This window comes from Pseudophryne corroboree, chromosome 7, assembly GCF_028390025.1.
Source record: "Pseudophryne corroboree isolate aPseCor3 chromosome 7, aPseCor3.hap2, whole genome shotgun sequence".
Taxonomy (NCBI): Eukaryota; Metazoa; Chordata; class Amphibia; order Anura; family Myobatrachidae; genus Pseudophryne; species Pseudophryne corroboree.
The window spans coordinates 168,106,445-168,123,902 of record NC_086450.1 but is presented as its reverse complement, the minus strand read 5'-3'; the positions used below and the strand labels follow the sequence as shown (position 1 = coordinate 168,123,902).

Genomic DNA, 17,458 nt, shown 5'->3' with positions numbered 1-17,458 from the left:
CCGCACTCTCCCGCCCGGTCTGGAGCTTTGGCATAAACCCCATGGTCCTTTTGGAGTCCCCAGCATCCTCTAGGACGTAAGAGAAAATAGGATTTAGGTACTTACCGATAAATCCTTTTCTCCTAGTCCGTAGAGGATGCTGGGCGCCCATCCCAGTGCGGACTGTTACTGGCAATGTATTCTTGTTGGTTAACTTGGTTTATACACGGGTAGTGTATTTCTGGTTTTCAGCTTGTTGCTGTTGTTATTTCATACTGTTATCTGGTTTACTATTACTCCGGTGATACGGTATGTTTGTGGTGTGGGCTGGTATGTTTGTAGCCCTTAGTTTAAACAAAAATCCTTTCCGCGAAATGTCCGTCTCTCCTGGGCACAGTTCCTATAACTGAGGTCTGGAGGAGGGGCATAGAGGGAGGAGCCAGTTCACACCCACTTTAAGTCTTTTCAGTGTGCCCAAGCTCCTGCGGACCCCCGTCTATATCCCATGGTCCTTTTGGAGTCCCCAGCATCCTCTACGGACTAGGAGAAAAGGATTTATCGGTAAGTACCAAAATCCTATTTTAATTATCTGATTAATTAAAGGGGTTCTCCACCACAGTCTGTTTTGATGCAGTAAACTTATCGTTCTTCAGGCCTCTCTTTGCCTACATATAAAAGTTTTAAAAAAAAATAGCTGTGGGTGAAGGACACTTTTTTTTGAGATTTGTTTTTTGATCTGTAGAACTTTAACTCAAAACAATCTTTTCTTTTAGGGAAATGAAGTTTCTCTTCAAAACCAGGAGATAAACAGCATGGGGACCTACTTTGAAAATGCAAAAGTGGAATGTGCTGTACAGTCTTGCCCAGAACTACTGAGAAGAGGTACTGAAACTGTACTGGCACTTTAAAGTGATCTTTTTGTTAAATGTCAGTTTTCTATACTATGCACATATACACCCTAAGAACAAATACTGACCATTCCTTCCAGGATACAAGTGGCTCAATACTATATACTGTATTTGTAACAGAATAGAATGAAAAGGCAGCAACAGCCAGAGTTGGCAAAATATAATAGTTTATTACCACATGGTAAAAATACAAAATATGTATTTGTATTTAGTTTGTATTATGCTTGACAGAAGAGCATTAAAGTGCTCAAACGATGCTGAATAGCAATGAGTGTTACCTCTTTATTCTGTGATCGGAGTGCCACCTTTGGGAGGTATGTGCGGCACAGGCTGCTTGAGGACACCTAGCAAGGTATTTCCAATAAACATTTGAGTGTCAGATTTGGTTTTATGTATGTGTACATTATATTATACAATATTGTGCAAACATTTAGGCAGGTGTGGGGAAAAAATGCTGCAAAGTAATAATACTTTTAAAGACAGAAGTGGTTAATTGATAAACTGTTAAAGGACGATTTTTCCCTTCAGAACCATTCATAGCGTTGTTTTCTTTAATTTAGTTAATACAGTTTAAAAAGTATTTTTAAAAATATTTAAAATATTATATGATGCATAACAGATCTTGTCAAAAACTGGAGGACACAGTGGGGTGGAGCAGTCGCATGTTATCTGACCATGCCAGTTAAGTGGTTAACAAAATGCAGAGTGAATGAACAGAAATCTAAATCAAATCAATATCTGGTGTGACCACCCTTTGCCTTCAAAACAGCATCAATTCTTCTAGGTACGCTTGCACACAAGTTTTGTAGGATTTTGGCGTTGAGGTTGTTCGATACATCTTGGAGCGCTTACTACAGATCTTCTATGGATGTAGGCTTACCCATATCATTCTGTCTCTTCATGTAATCTCAGACAGAATTGATGATGAGATCAGGGCTCTGTGTGGGCTACATCATCACTTCCTGTCATCCTGCAGCATATATTTGGAGCCAATCGGATGCCTCCCTGATGGTATTGCATGATGGTTAAGTACATGCTTGTATTTCTCAGCATTGAGGACACCGTTAATCCTGACCAAATCCCTAATTCCATATGCCGAAATGCAGCCCCCAACTTGCAAGGAACCTCCACAATGCTTCACTGTTGCCTGTAAACGCTCATTATTGTACCACTTTCCATCCCTTCTGCTAACAAACTGCCTTCTGCTACTGCCATATATTTCAAATTGACTCCTCAGTCCAGAGCACCTGCTGCCATTTTCCTGCACCCCAGTTCCTAGGTTTCTCTTTAATCCACTAGGCGACACTGGAAGCTTAAGCTGGGGGATAAAGGCGTGGTGACTGGGAGCTGTCACATACTAATTTACAAAAGTGTGTAGCTCCTACCCTCTAGTACCCATCATCCCCCAGTGAGAAAAATGTGACAATGGAGCTAGTCGGTATTTTCGCAGATATTTTACTTTTATTTTCTTTAATTTCTTTTATATTTAGATCCAGAAGGATAACTACAGCTTTCCCTGCTTCAATTTTTTTGTATGCTGCAGGGATCTGGAAAGGTTGCCAGGGCTGAGAAAAGCCGGTGCTATAACTCTATCACAATCCTGCAGCACCTCACTAAACTGCTCTACATGTGCAGCCACAGTGAGTAATGCTTCCTCCCTCCCTGCTCTCGTGCCCTTTTCGCCCGGCAGATCAAGCGCTGCATGCAGCTCAGGAGCAGGGCGCCCTGTTAGGAGTGGGGGTGTCTCTAACAGGACGGCTCCGCTCCTCCGAGGTTAAATGTATCAGGCACGACTGCTCTTAGTGCAGTGGCGCCGTGCCGGCTATCTCAAAGCGACAGGACCCGGCGGTCACAACAGCGGCGCAGCGCCTGTCAGGGAGACGCTCAGACTTAGTCTCCTTACAGGCGCCATTCTGTGAGTGAGTGCAGCCCTTAATACATTTTCTCTAATGTCCTAGTGGATGCTGGGGACTCCGTAAGGACCATGGGGATAGACGGGCTCCGCAGGAGACATGGGCACTTTAAGAAAGAATTTAGGTTCTGGTGTGCACTGGCTCCTCCCTCTATGCCCCTCCTCCAGACCTCAGTTTGATACTGTGCCCAGACGAACTGGGTGCTTTTCAGTGAGCTCTCCTGAGTTTGCTGAGAGAAAGTATTTTGTTAGGTTTTTTATTTTCAGGGAGCTCTGCTGGCAACAGACTCCCTGCATCGTGGGACTGAGGGGAGAGAAGCAGCCCTACTCTCTGAAGCTAGGTCCTGCTTCTTAGGCTACTGGACACCATTAGCTCCAGAGGGATCGGTACGCAGGATCTCACCCTCGCCGTCCGGTCCCGGAGCCGCGCCGCCGTCCCCCTCGCAGAGCCGGAAGACAGAAGCCGGGTGAGTATGAGAAGTAAAGAAGACTTCACAGGCGGCAGAAGACTCCGTGTTCTTCACTGAGGTAACGCACAGCACTGCAGCTGTGCGCCATTGCTCCACACACCTACACATACTCCGGTCACTGTAAGGGTGCGGGGGGGGCCTGGGCAGCATTTGGGACCTCTTTTGGCAAAGTTAAGCATATATAAAGTAGGAAAAATATTTTCTCAAATAAGCGCAAACACATACATATCCTAATAGTCTTTTTGTCCTTCTTCAATGGTGGAAAAGATTGTACCACGGCTTTAGCTTCAAATATATGAAGAAATTTTCAGGCAATAATAGTTCCTTATAATGCCACAGCCATTGGGAGAAGGTGATGAATCTCAAATAGAAAGAAAATTCATAGTGAAATATTGCCAAAGAATAAAATCAAAGTATTTATTCCAACTATACACTCACAATCAATAAAACAAGTAACAGCATATAACCATATAAATGGTGGATAATTCTTAGCCTGGGGACACAGCAGTTAACACGAACGCCCTCTAAATGGAACAGATCCGGACTATTCCACAGAAAGGAACCGTTTGCAGCTCACCCGACCAGTCCACCGTAACAGCTCACACAGCCTAAAGCTTTTCGGACATCTAGGTCCTTCGTCAGACCTGGATGTCCGAAAAGCTTTAGGCTGTGTGAGCTATTACGGTGGACTGGTCGGGTGAGCTGCAAACGGTTCCTTTCTGTGGAATAGTCCGGATCTGTTCCATTTAGAGGGCGTTCGTGTTAACTGCTGTGTCCCCAGGCTAAGAATTATCCACCATTTATATGGTTATATGCTGTTACTTGTTTTATTGATTGTGAGTGTATAGTTGGAATAAGTACTTTGATTTTATTCTTTGGCAATATTGCACTATGAATTTTCTTTCTATTTGAGATTCATCACCTTCTCCCAATGGCTGTGGCATTATAAGGAACTATTATTGCCTGAAAATTTCTTCATATATTTGAAGGTAAAGCCGTGGTACCATCTTTTCCACCATTGAAGAAGGACAAAAAGACTATTAGGATATGTATGTGTTTGCGCTTATTTGAGAAAATATTTTTCCTACTTTTATATATGCTATTGGGATTGTTGTGAAGAATCCCTTTTCTCTGACGTCCTAGTGGATGCTGGGTACTCCGTAAGGACCATGGGGAATAGACGGGCTCCGCAGGAGACTGGGCACTCTTTAAAGAAAGATTAGGTACTACATCTGGTGTGCACTGGCTCCTCCCTCTATGCCCCTCCTCCAGACCTCAGTTAGAATCTGTGCCCGGCCAGAGCTGGATGCACTTAGTGGGCTCTCCTGAGTTCACTATAAAGAAAGTATTTGTTAGGTTTTTTATTTTCAGTGAGATCTGCTGGCAACAGACTCACTGCTACGTGGGACTTAGGGGAGAGAAGCAAACCTACCTGCTTGCAGCTAGCTTGTGCTTCTAAGGCTACTGGACACCATTAGCTCCAGAGGGATCGAACACAGGGCCCGACCTCGATCGTCCGTTCCCGGAGCCGCGCCACCGTCCCCCTTGCAGAGCCAGAAGACGGAAGATACCGGAGAAAATCGGCGGCTGAAGACTCCGGTCTTCAATAAGGTAGCGCACAGCACTGCAGCTGTGCGCCATTGCTCCCACAGCACACCACACGCTCCGGTCACTGGTGGGTGCAGGGCGCTGGGGGGGGGCGCCCTGGGCTGCAATTAGTATACCTTAATGGCAAACTGCACATAATACAGTTCTATACTGTATATGTGCCTAATCCCCCGCCATAATTGTCATTAAAAAAGCGGGAGAATCCCGCCGCTGAAGGGGCGGGGCTATCTTCCTCAGCACAGCCAGCGCCATTTTCTCTTCATAGCTCCGCTGGAAGGACGCTCCCCAGGCTCTCCCCTGCAGTATACACTACAGAAAGGGTAATAAAGAGAGAGGGGGGGGGGGGGGGGGGGGGGCACATAAATTTAGGCGCAAAATTGTGATATAAGCAGCTATTGGGGGAAAATTCACTTTGTGTATAGTGTATATCCCTCTGTTATATAGCGCTCTGGTGTGTGCTGGCATACTCTCTCTCTGTCTCCCCAAAGGACTATGTGGGGTCCTGTCCTCAGTCAGAGCATTCCTCAGAGCATTCCCTGTGTGTGTGCGCGGTGTGTCGGTACGGCTGTGTCGACATGTTTGAGGACGCTTACGTGGAGGCGGAGCAGGTGCCGATAAGTGTGATGTCGCCCCCTGCGGGGCCGACACCTGAGTGGATGGATATGTGGAAGGTATTAACAGACAGTGTCAACTCCTTGCATAAAAGGTTCGATGACGCAGCTTTGGGACAGACGGCATCTCAGCCCGCGCCTGCCCAGGCATCTCAGAGGCCATCAGAGGCTCAAAAACGCCCGCTACCTCAGATGGCAGACACAGATGTCGACACGGAGTCTGACTCCAGTGTCGACGAGGATGAGACAAATGTACAATCCACTAGGGTCATCCGATGCATGATTACGGCAATGAAAAATGTGTTGCACATTTCTGACATTAACCCGGTTACCACAAAAAAGGGTATTATGTTTGGGGAGAAAAAGCAGCCAGTGACTTTTCCCCCATCTGATGAGTTAAATGAATTGTGTGAAGAAGCGTGGGGTTCCCCAGATAAGAAACTAGTAATTTCTAAGCGGTTACTAATGGCGTACCCTTTCCCGCCAACGGATAGGTTACGCTGGGAGACATCCCCTAAGGTGGACAAGGCTTACACGCTTATCAAAAAAGGTGGCTCTGCCTTCTCAGGATACGGCCGCCTTAAAGGAGCCTGCAGATAGAAAGCAGGAGGCTATCCTGAAGTCTGTGTATACACACTCAGGTACTATACTGAGACCTGCTATTGCTTCAGCATGGATGTGTAGTGCTGCAGCAGCGTGGTCTGATTCCCTGTCTGATAACATTGATTCTCTTGACAGGGACACTATTTTGCTAACCATAGAGCATATGAAAGACGTAGTCTTATATATGAGGGATGCACAGAGGGACATTTGCCGGCTGGCATCTAGAATTAATGCGATGTCCATTTCTGCCAGGAGAGTATTATGGACTTGGCAGTGGACAGGTGATGCTGATTCTAAAAGGCACATGGAAGTTTTGCCTTATAAAGGTGAGGAATTGTTTGGGGACGGTCTCTCGGACCTCGTATCCACAGCAACAGCTGGGAAGTCGACTTTTTTACCTCTGGTTCCCTCACAGCCTAAGAAAGCACCGTATTATCAAGTACAGTCCTTTCGGCATCAGAAAGGCAAGCGGGTCAGAGGCGCGTCCTTTCTGCCCAGAGGCAGGGGTAGAGGGAAAAAGCTGCACCAGACAGCCAGTTCCCAGGAACAAAAATCCTCCCCTGCTTCCACGAAGTCCACCGCATGACGCTGGGGCTCCACATGTGGAGCCAGGTGCGGTGGGGGCCCGTCTCCGGAACTTCAGCGACCAGTGGGTTCGCTCACAGGTGGATCTCTGGGTTCTACAAGTGGTATCTCAGGGATACAAGCTGGAGTTCGAGACGTCTCCCCCTCGCCGTTACCTCAAATCAGCCTTGCCAGCTACTCCCCAGGACAGGGAGGTAGTACTGGCGGCAATTCACAAGCTGTACCTCCAACAGGTGATAATCAAAGTTCCCCTCCTTCAACAGGGACGGGGTTACTATTCCACAATGTTTGTGGTACCGAAACCAGACGGTTCGGTGAGACCCATTCTAAATTTGAAATCCTTTAACACTTATATAAGAAAGTTCAAGTTCAAAATGGAATCGCTCAGGGCGGTTATTGCAAGCCTGGAAGAGGGGGATTATATGGTATCACTGGACATCAATAATGCTTACCTACATGTCCCCATTTACCCACCTCACCAGGAGTACCTCAGGTTTGTGGTACAGGACTGCCATTACCAATTCCAGACGTTGCCGTTTGGTCTGTCCACGGCACCGAGGGTATTTACCAAGGTAATGGCCGAAATGATGATACTCCTTCGAAGGAAGGGAGTTATAATTAACCCGTACTTGGACGATCTCCTTATAAAGGAAAGGTCCAAGGAGCAGTTGTTGGTCGGAGTAGCACTATCTCAGGAAGTGCTACAACAGCACGGCTGGATTCTGAATATCCCAAAGTCGCAGCTGTTTCCTACGACGCGTCTGCTGTTCTTGGGCATGATTCTGGACACAGAACAGAAGAAGGTGTTTCTCCCGGAGGAGAAGGCCAAGGAGTTGTCATCTCTGGTCAGAGACCTCCTGAAACCAAAACAGGTGTCGGTGCATCACTGCACGCGAGTCCTGGGAAAAGATGGTAGCTTCTTACGAAGCGATTCCCTTCGGCAGGTTCCATGCAAGGATCTTTCAGTGGGATCTGTTAGACAAGTGGTCCGGATCGCATCTTCAGATGCATCGGCTGATCACCCTGTCCCCGAGGGCCAGGGTGTCTGCTGTGGTGGCTGCAGAGTGCTCATCTTCTCGAGGGCCGCAGATTCGGCATACAGGACTGGGTCCTGGTGACCACGGATGCAAGCCTCCGAGGTTGGGGGGCAGTCACTCAGGGAAGAAACTTCCAAGGACAATGGTCGAGTCAGGAGGCTTCCCTACACATAAATATTCTGGAACTAAGGGCCATTTACAATGCCCTAAGTCAAGCAAAACCCCTGCTTCAAAACCAGCCGGTGCTGATTCAGTCAGACAACATCACGGCGACAGGGCGGCACAAGAAGCAGGATGGCGATGGCAGAAGCCACAAGGATTCTCCGATGGGCGGAAAATCACGTGATAGCACTGTCAGCAGTGTTCATTCCGGGAGTGGACAACTGGGAAGCAGACTTCCGCAGCTGGCACGACCTCCACCCGGGAGAGTGGGGGCTTCATCCAGAAGTCTTCCAGCTGATTGTAAATCGTTGGGAAAGGCCACAGGTGGACATGATGGCATCCCGCCTCAACAAAAAGCTAAAAAGATATTGCGCCAGGTCAAGGGACCCTCAGGCGATAGCTGTGGACGCTCTAGTGACACCGTGGGTGTACCAGTCGGTTTATGTGTTCCCTCCTCTTCCTCTCATACCAAAGGTACTGAGGATAATAAGAAAGAGAGGAGTAAGAACTATACTCATCGTTCCGGATTGGCCAAGAAGGACTTGGTACCCGGAACTACAAGAAATGATCTCAGAGGACCCTTGGCCTCTGCCGCTCCGACAGGACCTGCTACAGCAGGGGCCCTGTCTGTTCCAAGACTTACCGCGGCTGCGTTTGACGGCATGGCGGTTGAACGCCGGATCCTGATGGAAAAGGGCATTGCGGTTGAAGTCATTCCTACGCTGATAAAAGCTAGGAAGGATGTGACAGCTAAACATTATCACCGCATATGGCGAAAATATGTTGCTTGGTGTGAGGCTATGAAGGCCCCAACAGAAGAATTTCAGCTGGGTCGATTTCTGCACTTCCTACTGTCGGGAGTGACTATGGGCCTAAAATTGGGATCCATTAAAGTCCAGATTTCGGCCCTGTCTATTTTCTTTCAAAAAGAACTGGCTTCACTGCCTGAAGTTCAGACGTTTGTTAAGGGAGTGCTGCATATTCAGCCCCCTTTTGTGCCTCCAGTGGCACCTTGGGATCTCAACATGTGTTGGATTTCCTAAAATCACATTGGTTTGAGCCACTTCAGACCGTGGAGTTGAAATATCTCACGTGGAAAGTGGTCATGCTTTTGGCCTTGGCTTCGGTTAGGCGTGTGTCAGAATTGGCTGCTTTGTCATGTAAAAGCCCCTATCTGATCTTCCATATGGACAGGGCAGAATTGAGGACTCGTCCCCAATTTCTCCCTAAGGTGGTATCAGCGTTTCATTTGAACCAACCTATTTTGGTGCCTGTGGCTACTCGGGACTTGGAGGCTTCCAAGTTGCTGGATGTAGTCCGGGCCCTGAAAATCTATGTTTCCAGGACGGCTAGAGTCAGAAAAACTGACTCGCTGTTTATCCTGCATGCACCCAACAAGCTGGGTGCTCCTGCTTCTAAGCAGACTATTGCTCGCTGGATCTGTAGCACGATTCAACTTGTACATTCTGCGGCTGGACTGCCGCATCCTAAATCAGTCAAAGCCCATTCCAGAAGAAAGGTGGGCTCTTCTTGGGCGGCTGCCCGAGGGGTCTCGGCTTTACAACTTTGCCGAGCTGCTACCTGGTCGGGATCAAACACGTTTGCTAAATTCTACAAGTTTGATACCCTGGCTGAGGAGGACCTTGAGTTTGCTCATTCGGTGCTGCAGAGTCATCCGCACTCTCCCGTCCGTTTGGGAGCTTTTGGTATAATCCCCATGGTCCTTACGGAGTACCCAGCATCCACTAGGACGTCAGAGAAAATAAGATTTTACTCACCGGTAAATCTATTTCTCGTAGTCCGTAGTGGATGCTGGGAGCCCGTCCCAAGTGCGGACTTCTGCAATACTTGTATATAGTTATTGCTTAACTATAGGGTTTTTTGTTCTGAGCCATCTGTTTAATGAGGCTCAGTTGTTGTTCATACTGTTAACTGGGTATAGTTATCACGAGTTGTACGGTGTGATTGGTGTGGCTGGTATGAGACTTACCCTGGATTCCAAATCCTTTCCTAGTAATGTCAGCTCTTCTGGGCACAGTTTCCCTAACTGAGGTCTGGAGGAGGGGCATAGAGGGAGGAGCCAGTGCACACCAGATGTAGTACCTAATCTTTCTTTAAAGAGTGCCCAGTCTCCTGCGGAGCCCGTCTATTCCCCATGGTCCTTACGGAGTACCCAGCATCCACTACGGACTACGAGAAATAGATTTACCGGTGAGTAAAATCTTATTTTTTCTCATAGCTGCACCACTGTCTGTTTTTGCGCAATAAGGAAAATCACTAGTTTGTTTAAAGTTAAGCATATATACAGCTGGGCAGTGTATATATGTATGAGCCCCCGCCAAAAAATTGCATATTTAAGCAGGAAAGAAGCCCGCCGCCGAGGGGGCGGGGCTTCTTCCTCAGCACTCACCAGCGCCATTTTTTCTCCACATCTCCGCTGAGAGGAAGCTCCCCAGGCTCTCCCCTGCAGATACACGGTAGAAGAGGGTAAAAAGAGAGGGGGGGGGGCACATAATTAGGCGCAAAAAGCAATATAACAGCAGCTACTGGGTTAACATTAAGTTACTGTGTTATTCCTAGGTTTATAGCGCTGGGGTGTGTGCTGGCATACTCTCTCTCTGTCTCTCCAAAGGGCCTTGTGGGGGAACTGTCTTCAGAGAGGGTATTCCCTGTGGGTGTGGTGTGTCGGTACGCTTGTGTCGACATGTCTGATGAGGAAGGCTATGTGGAAGCAGAGCGGGAGCAAATTAATGTGGTGTCTCTGCCGACGGCGCCGACACCTGATTGGATGGATATGTGGAAGGTTTTAAATGATGATGTTAATTCCTTGCATAAAAAGTTAGAAAAAGCTGAAGCCTCGGGACAGTCAGGGTCCCAACCCGTGCCTGATCCTATGTAGCAGAGGCCGTCAGGGTCTCAGAAGCGCCCACTATCCCAAACTGTTGACACAGATACCGACATGGATTCTGACTCCAGTGTCGATTACGATGATGCAAAGTTACAGCCAAAATTGGCTAAATCCATCCGTTATATGATTATAGCAATTAAGGATGTGTTGCACATCACAGAGGAAACCCCTGTCCCTGACAAGAGGGTGCATATGTATGGAGGAAAGAAGCCGGAGGTAACCTTTCCCCCCTCACACAAGCTAAATGAGTTATGTGAAAAGGCTTTGGAATCTCAAGATAAAAAACTGCAGATTTCCAAAAAGATTCTTATGGCGTATCCTTTCTCGCCAACGGACAGGTTACGCTGGGAATCCTCCCCTAGGGTTGACAAAGCTTTAACACGCTTATCCAAGAAGGTAGCCCTGCTGTCACAGGATACGGCTACCCTCAAAGATGCTGCGGATCGCAAACAGCAGGTTACCCTGAAGTCCATTTATACACATTCAGGTACCTTACTGAGGCCGGCAATCGTGTCGGCCTGGGTGTGTAGTGCTGTAGCAGCATGGACGGATACCTTATCTGAGGAAATTGATACCTTAGACAAGGATACTGTATTGTTGACCCTGGGGCATATTAAAGACGCTGTCCTATATATGAGAGATGCTCAAAGAGACATTAGTCTACTGGGTTCTAGAATAAATGCTATGTCGATTTCTGCCAGAAGGGTCCTGTGGACTCTGCAATGGACAGGTGATGCCGACTCAAAAAGACATATGGAGGTTTTACCTTACAAGGGTGAGGAATTGTTTGGGGAGGGTCTCTTGGACCTGGTCTCCACAGCTACAGCTGGAAAGTCAAATCTTTTGCCTTTTTCTCTAACGTCCTAGTGGATGCTGGGGACTCCGTCAGGACCATGGGGATTAGCGGCTCCGCAGGAGACAGGGCACAAAAGTAAGCTTTTAGGATCACATGGTGTGTACTGGCTCCTCCCCCTATGACCCTCCTCCAAGCCTCAGTTAGGTTTTTGTGCCCGTCCGAGCAGGGTGCAATCTAGGTGGCTCTCTTAAAGAGTTGCTTAGAAAAAGTTTTTAGGTTCTTTATTTTCAGTGAGTCCTGCTGGCAACAGGCTCACTGCATCGAGGGACTTAGGGGAGAGAAGTGAACTCACCTGCGTGCAGGATGGATTGGCTTCTTAGGCTACTGGACACCATTAGCTCCAGAGGGAGTCGGAACACAGGTCTCGCCCTGGGGTTCGTCCCGGAGCCGCGCCGCCGACCCCCCTTGCAGATGCTGAAGATTGAAGAGGTCCGGAACCAGGCGGCAGAAGACTTTCAGTCTTCATCAGGTAGCGCACAGCACTGCAGCTGTGCGCCATTGTTGTCAGCACACTTCACACAGCGGTCACGGAGGGTGCAGGGCGCGGGGGGGGCGCCCTGGGCAGCAATGTATAATACCTGTATGGCGAAAAATACATCACATATAGCCCTTGAGGCTATATGGATGTATTTAACCCCTGCCAGATATCACAAACTCCGGAGAAGAAGCCCGCCGAAAAGGGGGCGGGGCCTATTCTCCTCAGCACACAGCGCCAGAAATGCTGGTGGGAAGGCTCCCATGCTCTCCCCTGCACTGCACTACAGAAACAGGGTTAAAACAGAGAGGGGGGGCACTGATTTGGCGATATGAATATATATTAAATGCTATAAGGGAGGAACACTTATATAAAGGTTGTCCCTGTATAATTATAGCGTTTTGGTGTGTGCTGGCAAACTCTCCCTCTGTCTCCCCAAAGGGCTAGTGGGTCCTGTCCTCTATCAGAGCATTCCCTATGTGTGTGCTGTATGTCGGTACGTGTGTGTCGACATGTATGAGAAAAATGTTGGTGAGGAGGCGGAGCAAATTGCCTGTAATGGTGATGTCACTCTCTAGGGAGTCGACACCGGAATGGATGGCTTATTTATGGAATTACGTGATAATGTCAACACGCTGCAAGCCGGTTGACGACATGAGACGGCCGGCGAACAAATTAGTACCTGTCCAGGCGTCTCAAACACCGTCAGGGCTGTAAAACGCCCATTTACCTCAGTCGGTCGACACAGACCCAGACACGGACACTAATTTCAGTGTCGACGGTGAAGAAACAAACGTATTTTCCTTTAGGGCCACACGTTAAGGGCAATGAAGGAGGTGTTACATATTTCTGATACTACAAGTACCACAAAAAAGGGTATGATGTGGGATGTGAAAAAACTACCTGTAGTTTTTCCTGAATCAGATAAATTAAATGAAGTGTGTGATGATGCGTGGGTTTCCCCCGATAGAAAATTATTGGCGGTATACCCTTTCCCGCCAGAAGTTAGGGCGTGTTGGGAAACACCCCTTAGGGTGGATAAGGCGCTCACATGCTTATCAGAACAAGTGGCGGTACCATCTACAGATAGGGCCGTACTTAAGGAGCCAGCTGATAGGAGGCTGGAAAATATCCTAAAAAGTATACACACACATGCTGGTGTTATACTGCGACCAGCGATCGCCTCAGCCTGGATGTGCAGAGCTGAGGTGGCTGGGTCGGATTCCCTGACTAAAAATATTGATACCCTTGACAGGGACAGTATTTTATTGACTATAGAGCATTTAAAGGATGCATTTCTATATATGCGAGATGCGCAGAGGGATATTTGCACTCTGGCATCAAGAGTAAATGCGATGTCCATATCTGCAAGAAGATGTTTATGGACACGACAGTGGTCAGGTGATGCAGATTCCAAACAGCACAAAGATGTATTGCCGTATAAAGGGGAGGAGTTATTTGGGGTCGGTCCATGGGACCTGGTGGCCACGGCAACTGCTGGAAAATCCACAGTTTTTTTCCCTAAGTCACATCTCTGCAGAAAAAGACACCGTCTTTTCAGCCTCAGTCCTTTCGTCCCTATAAGAGTCATATCTGCCCAGGGATAGAGGAAAGGGAAGAAGACTGCAGCAGGCAGCCCATTCCCAGGAACAGAAGCCAACACTTCTACCAAGTTCTCAGCATGACGCTGGGACAGTACAGGACCCCTGGATCCTACAAGTAGTATCCAAGGGGTACAGATTGGAATGTCGAGACGTTTCCCCCTCGCAGGTTCCTGTAGTCTGCTGTACCAATGTCTCCCTCCGACAGGGAGGCAGTATTGAAAACAATTCACAAGCTGTATTCCCAGCAGGTGATAATCACAGTACCCCTCCTACAACAAGGAAAGGGGTATTATTCCACACTATATGGTGGTACTGAAGCCAGAAGGCTAGGTGAGACCTATTCTAAATCTGAAATATTTGAACACTTACAAAAGTTCAAATCCAGATGGAGTCACTCAGAGCAGTGATAGCGAACGGGAAGAAGGGGACTATATGGTGTCCCGGGACATCAGGGATGCTTACCTCCATGTCCCAAAATTTGCCTTTTCTCACCGAGGGTACCTCAGGTTTGTGGTACAGAACTGTCACTATCAGTTTCAGACGATGCCGTTGGATTGTCCAAGGCACCCCGGGTCCTTACCAAGGTAATGACCGAAATGAGGATTCGTCTTCAAAGAAAATGGATGACCTCCTGATAAGAACAAGGTCCAGAGAACAGTTGGAGGTCGGAGTAGCACTATCTCAAGTAGTTCTACGACAACACGGGTGGATTCTAAATATTCCAAAACCGCAGTTGTTCCGACGACACGTCTGCTGGTCCTAGGGATGATTCTGGACACAGTCCAGAAAAAGGTGTTTCTCCCAGAGGAGAAAGCCAGGGAGTTATCCGAGCTAATCGGGATCCTCCTAAAACCAGGAAAAGTGTCAGTGCATCATTGCACAAGAGTCCTGGTAAAAATGGTGGCTTATTACGAAGCGATTCCATTCGGCAGATTTCACGCAAGAACTCTTCAGTGGGATCTGCTGGACAAATGGTCCGGATCGCATCTTCAGATGCATCAGCGGATAACCCTATATCCAAGGACAAGGGTGTCTCTCCTGTGGTGATTACAGAGTGCTCATCTTCTAGAGGGCCGCAGATTCGGCATTCAGGATTGGATGCTGGTGACCACGGAGGCCAGCCTGAGAGGCTGGAGAGCAGTCACACAGGGAAAAAATTTCCAGGGAGTGTGATCAAGTCTGGAGAATTCTCTCCACATAAATATACTGGAGCTAAGAGCAAATTTATAATGCTCTAAACTTAGCAAGACCTCTGCTTCAAGGTCAGCCGGTATTGATCCAGTGGGATAACATCACGGCAGTCGCCCACGTAAACAGAAAGGGCGGCACAAGAAGCAGGAGGGCAGTGGCAAAACTGCAAGGATTTTTCGCTAGGCGGAAAATCATGTGATAGCACTGTCAGCAGTGTTCATTCCGGGAGTGGACGACTGGGAAGCAGACTTCCTCAGCAGGCACGACCTCCACCCGGGAGAGTGGGAACTTCATCGGGAAGTTTTCCGCATGATTGTGAACCGTTGGGAAAGACCAAAGGTGGACATGATGGCGTCCCGCCCGAACAAAAAACGGGACAGGTATTGCGCCAGGTCACGAGACCTTCAGGCGATAGCTGTGGATGTCCTGGTAACACCGTGGGTGTAACAGTCGGTGTATGTGTTCCCTCCTCTGCTTCTCATAACCAAGGTATTGAGAATTATAAGACATAGAGGAGTAAGAACTATACTCGTGGCTCCGGATTGGCCAAGAGGGACTTGGTACCCGGAACTTCAAGAGATGCTCACAGAGGACAAATGGCCTCGGGAGCTAAGAAGGGACTTGCTTCAGCAAGTACCATGTCTGTTCCAAGACTTACCGCGGCTGCGCTTGACGGCATGGCGGTTGAACGCCGGATCCTAAGGGAAAAGGCATTCCGGAAGAGGTCATACCTACCCTGGTCAAAGCCAGGAAGGAGGTGACCGCACAACGTTATCACCACATGTGGTGAAAATATGTTGCGTGAGTGAGGCCAGGAAGGCCCCACGAAGAAATTTCAACTAGGTCGATTTCTGCACTTCCTGCAAACAGGAGTGTCTATGAGCCTCAAATTGGGGTCCATTAAGGTTCAAGTTTCGGCCCTGTAGATTTTCTTCCAGAAAAAATTGGCTTCAGTTCCTGAAGTCCAGACATTTGTCAAGGGAGTATTGCATATACAGCCCTTTTTGTGCCTCCAGTGGCACCGTGGGATCTCAACGTAGTGTTGGGATTCCTCAAATCATATTGGTTTGAACCGCTCAAATCTGTGGATTTGAAATATCTCACATGGAAAGTTACCATGCTGTTGGCCCTGGCCTCGGCCAGGCGAGTGTCAGAATTGGCGGCTTTGTCTTACAAAAGCCCATATTTGATTTTCCATTCGGACAGGGCAGAACTGCGGACTCGTCCCCAGTTTCTTCCTAAGGTGGTGTCAGCGTTTCACCTGAAACAACCTATTGTGGTGCCTGCGGCTACTAAGGACTTGGAGGACGCCAAGTTGCTAGAAGTTGTCAGGGCCCTGAATATATATATATATATATATATATATATATATATATATATATATATATATATATATATATATATATATATATATATATATATATATATATATATATATATATATATAATTCCAGGACGGCTGGAGTCAGAAAGTCTGACTTGCTGTTTATATTGTATGCACCCAAAAAGCTGGGTGCTTCTAAGCAGACTATTGCTCGTTGGATTTGTAGTACAATTCAGCTTGCACATTCTGTGGCAGGCCTGCCACAGCCAAAATCTGTAAATGCCCATTCCACAAGGAAGGTGGGCTCATCTTGGGCGGCTGCCCGAGGGGTCTCGGCTTTACAACTTTGCCGAGCAGCTACGTGGTCAGGGGGGAACACGTTTGTAAAATTCTACAAATTTGATACCCTGGCTGAGGAGGACCTGGAGTTCTCTCATTCGGTGCTGCAGAGTCATCCGCACTCTCCCGCCCGTTTGGGAGCTTTGGTATAATCCCCATGGTCCTGACGGAGTCCCCAGCATCCACTAGGACGTTAGAGAAAATAAGAATTTACTTACCGATAATTCTATTTCTCGTAGTCCGTAGTGGATGCTGGGCGCCCATCCCAAGTGCGGATTGTCTGCAATACTTGTACATAGTTATTGTTACAAAAATCGGGTTATTATTGTTGTGAGCCATCTTTTTAGAGGCTACTTCGTTGTTATCATACTGTTAACTGGGTTCAAATCACAAGTTGTACGGTGTGATTGGTGTGGCTGGTATGAGTCTTACCCGGGATTCAAGATCCTTCCTTATTGTGTACGCTCGTCCGGGCACAGTACCTAACTGAGGCTTGGAGGAGGGTCATAGGGGGAGGAGCCAGTACACACCATGTGATCCTAAAAGCTTACTTTTGTGCCCTGTCTCCTGCGGAGCCGCTAATCCCCATGGTCCTGACGGAGTCCCCAGCATCCACTACGGACTACGAGAAATAGAATTATCGGTAAGTAAATTCTTATTTATTCCCTCACAGCCTAAGAGAGCACCGTATTATCAAATGCAGTCCTTTCGATCACAAAGAAACAAGAAAGTCTGAGGTGCATCCTTTCTTGCCAGAGGCAGGGGCAGAGGGAAGAAGCTGCACAACACAGCTAGTTCCCAGGAACAGAAGTCCTCCCCGGCCTCTACAAAATCCACCGCATGACGCTGGGGCTCCACAGGCGGAGCTAGGCCCGGTGGGGGCACG

At 48.0% G+C, this 17,458-nt stretch overlaps 1 protein-coding gene across 1 annotated transcript in view; it reads left to right on the top strand.

Annotated features, from left to right (window-relative positions):
• Positions 1-17,458, top strand: part of MMADHC (metabolism of cobalamin associated D) — a 209,440-nt gene that overhangs the window by 79,456 nt on the left and 112,526 nt on the right. The window contains exon 5 of the mRNA XM_063933753.1: positions 753-861. Coding sequence (XP_063789823.1) covers positions 753-861 — 109 coding nt within the window. The remainder of the gene's footprint in view (positions 1-752; positions 862-17,458) is intronic.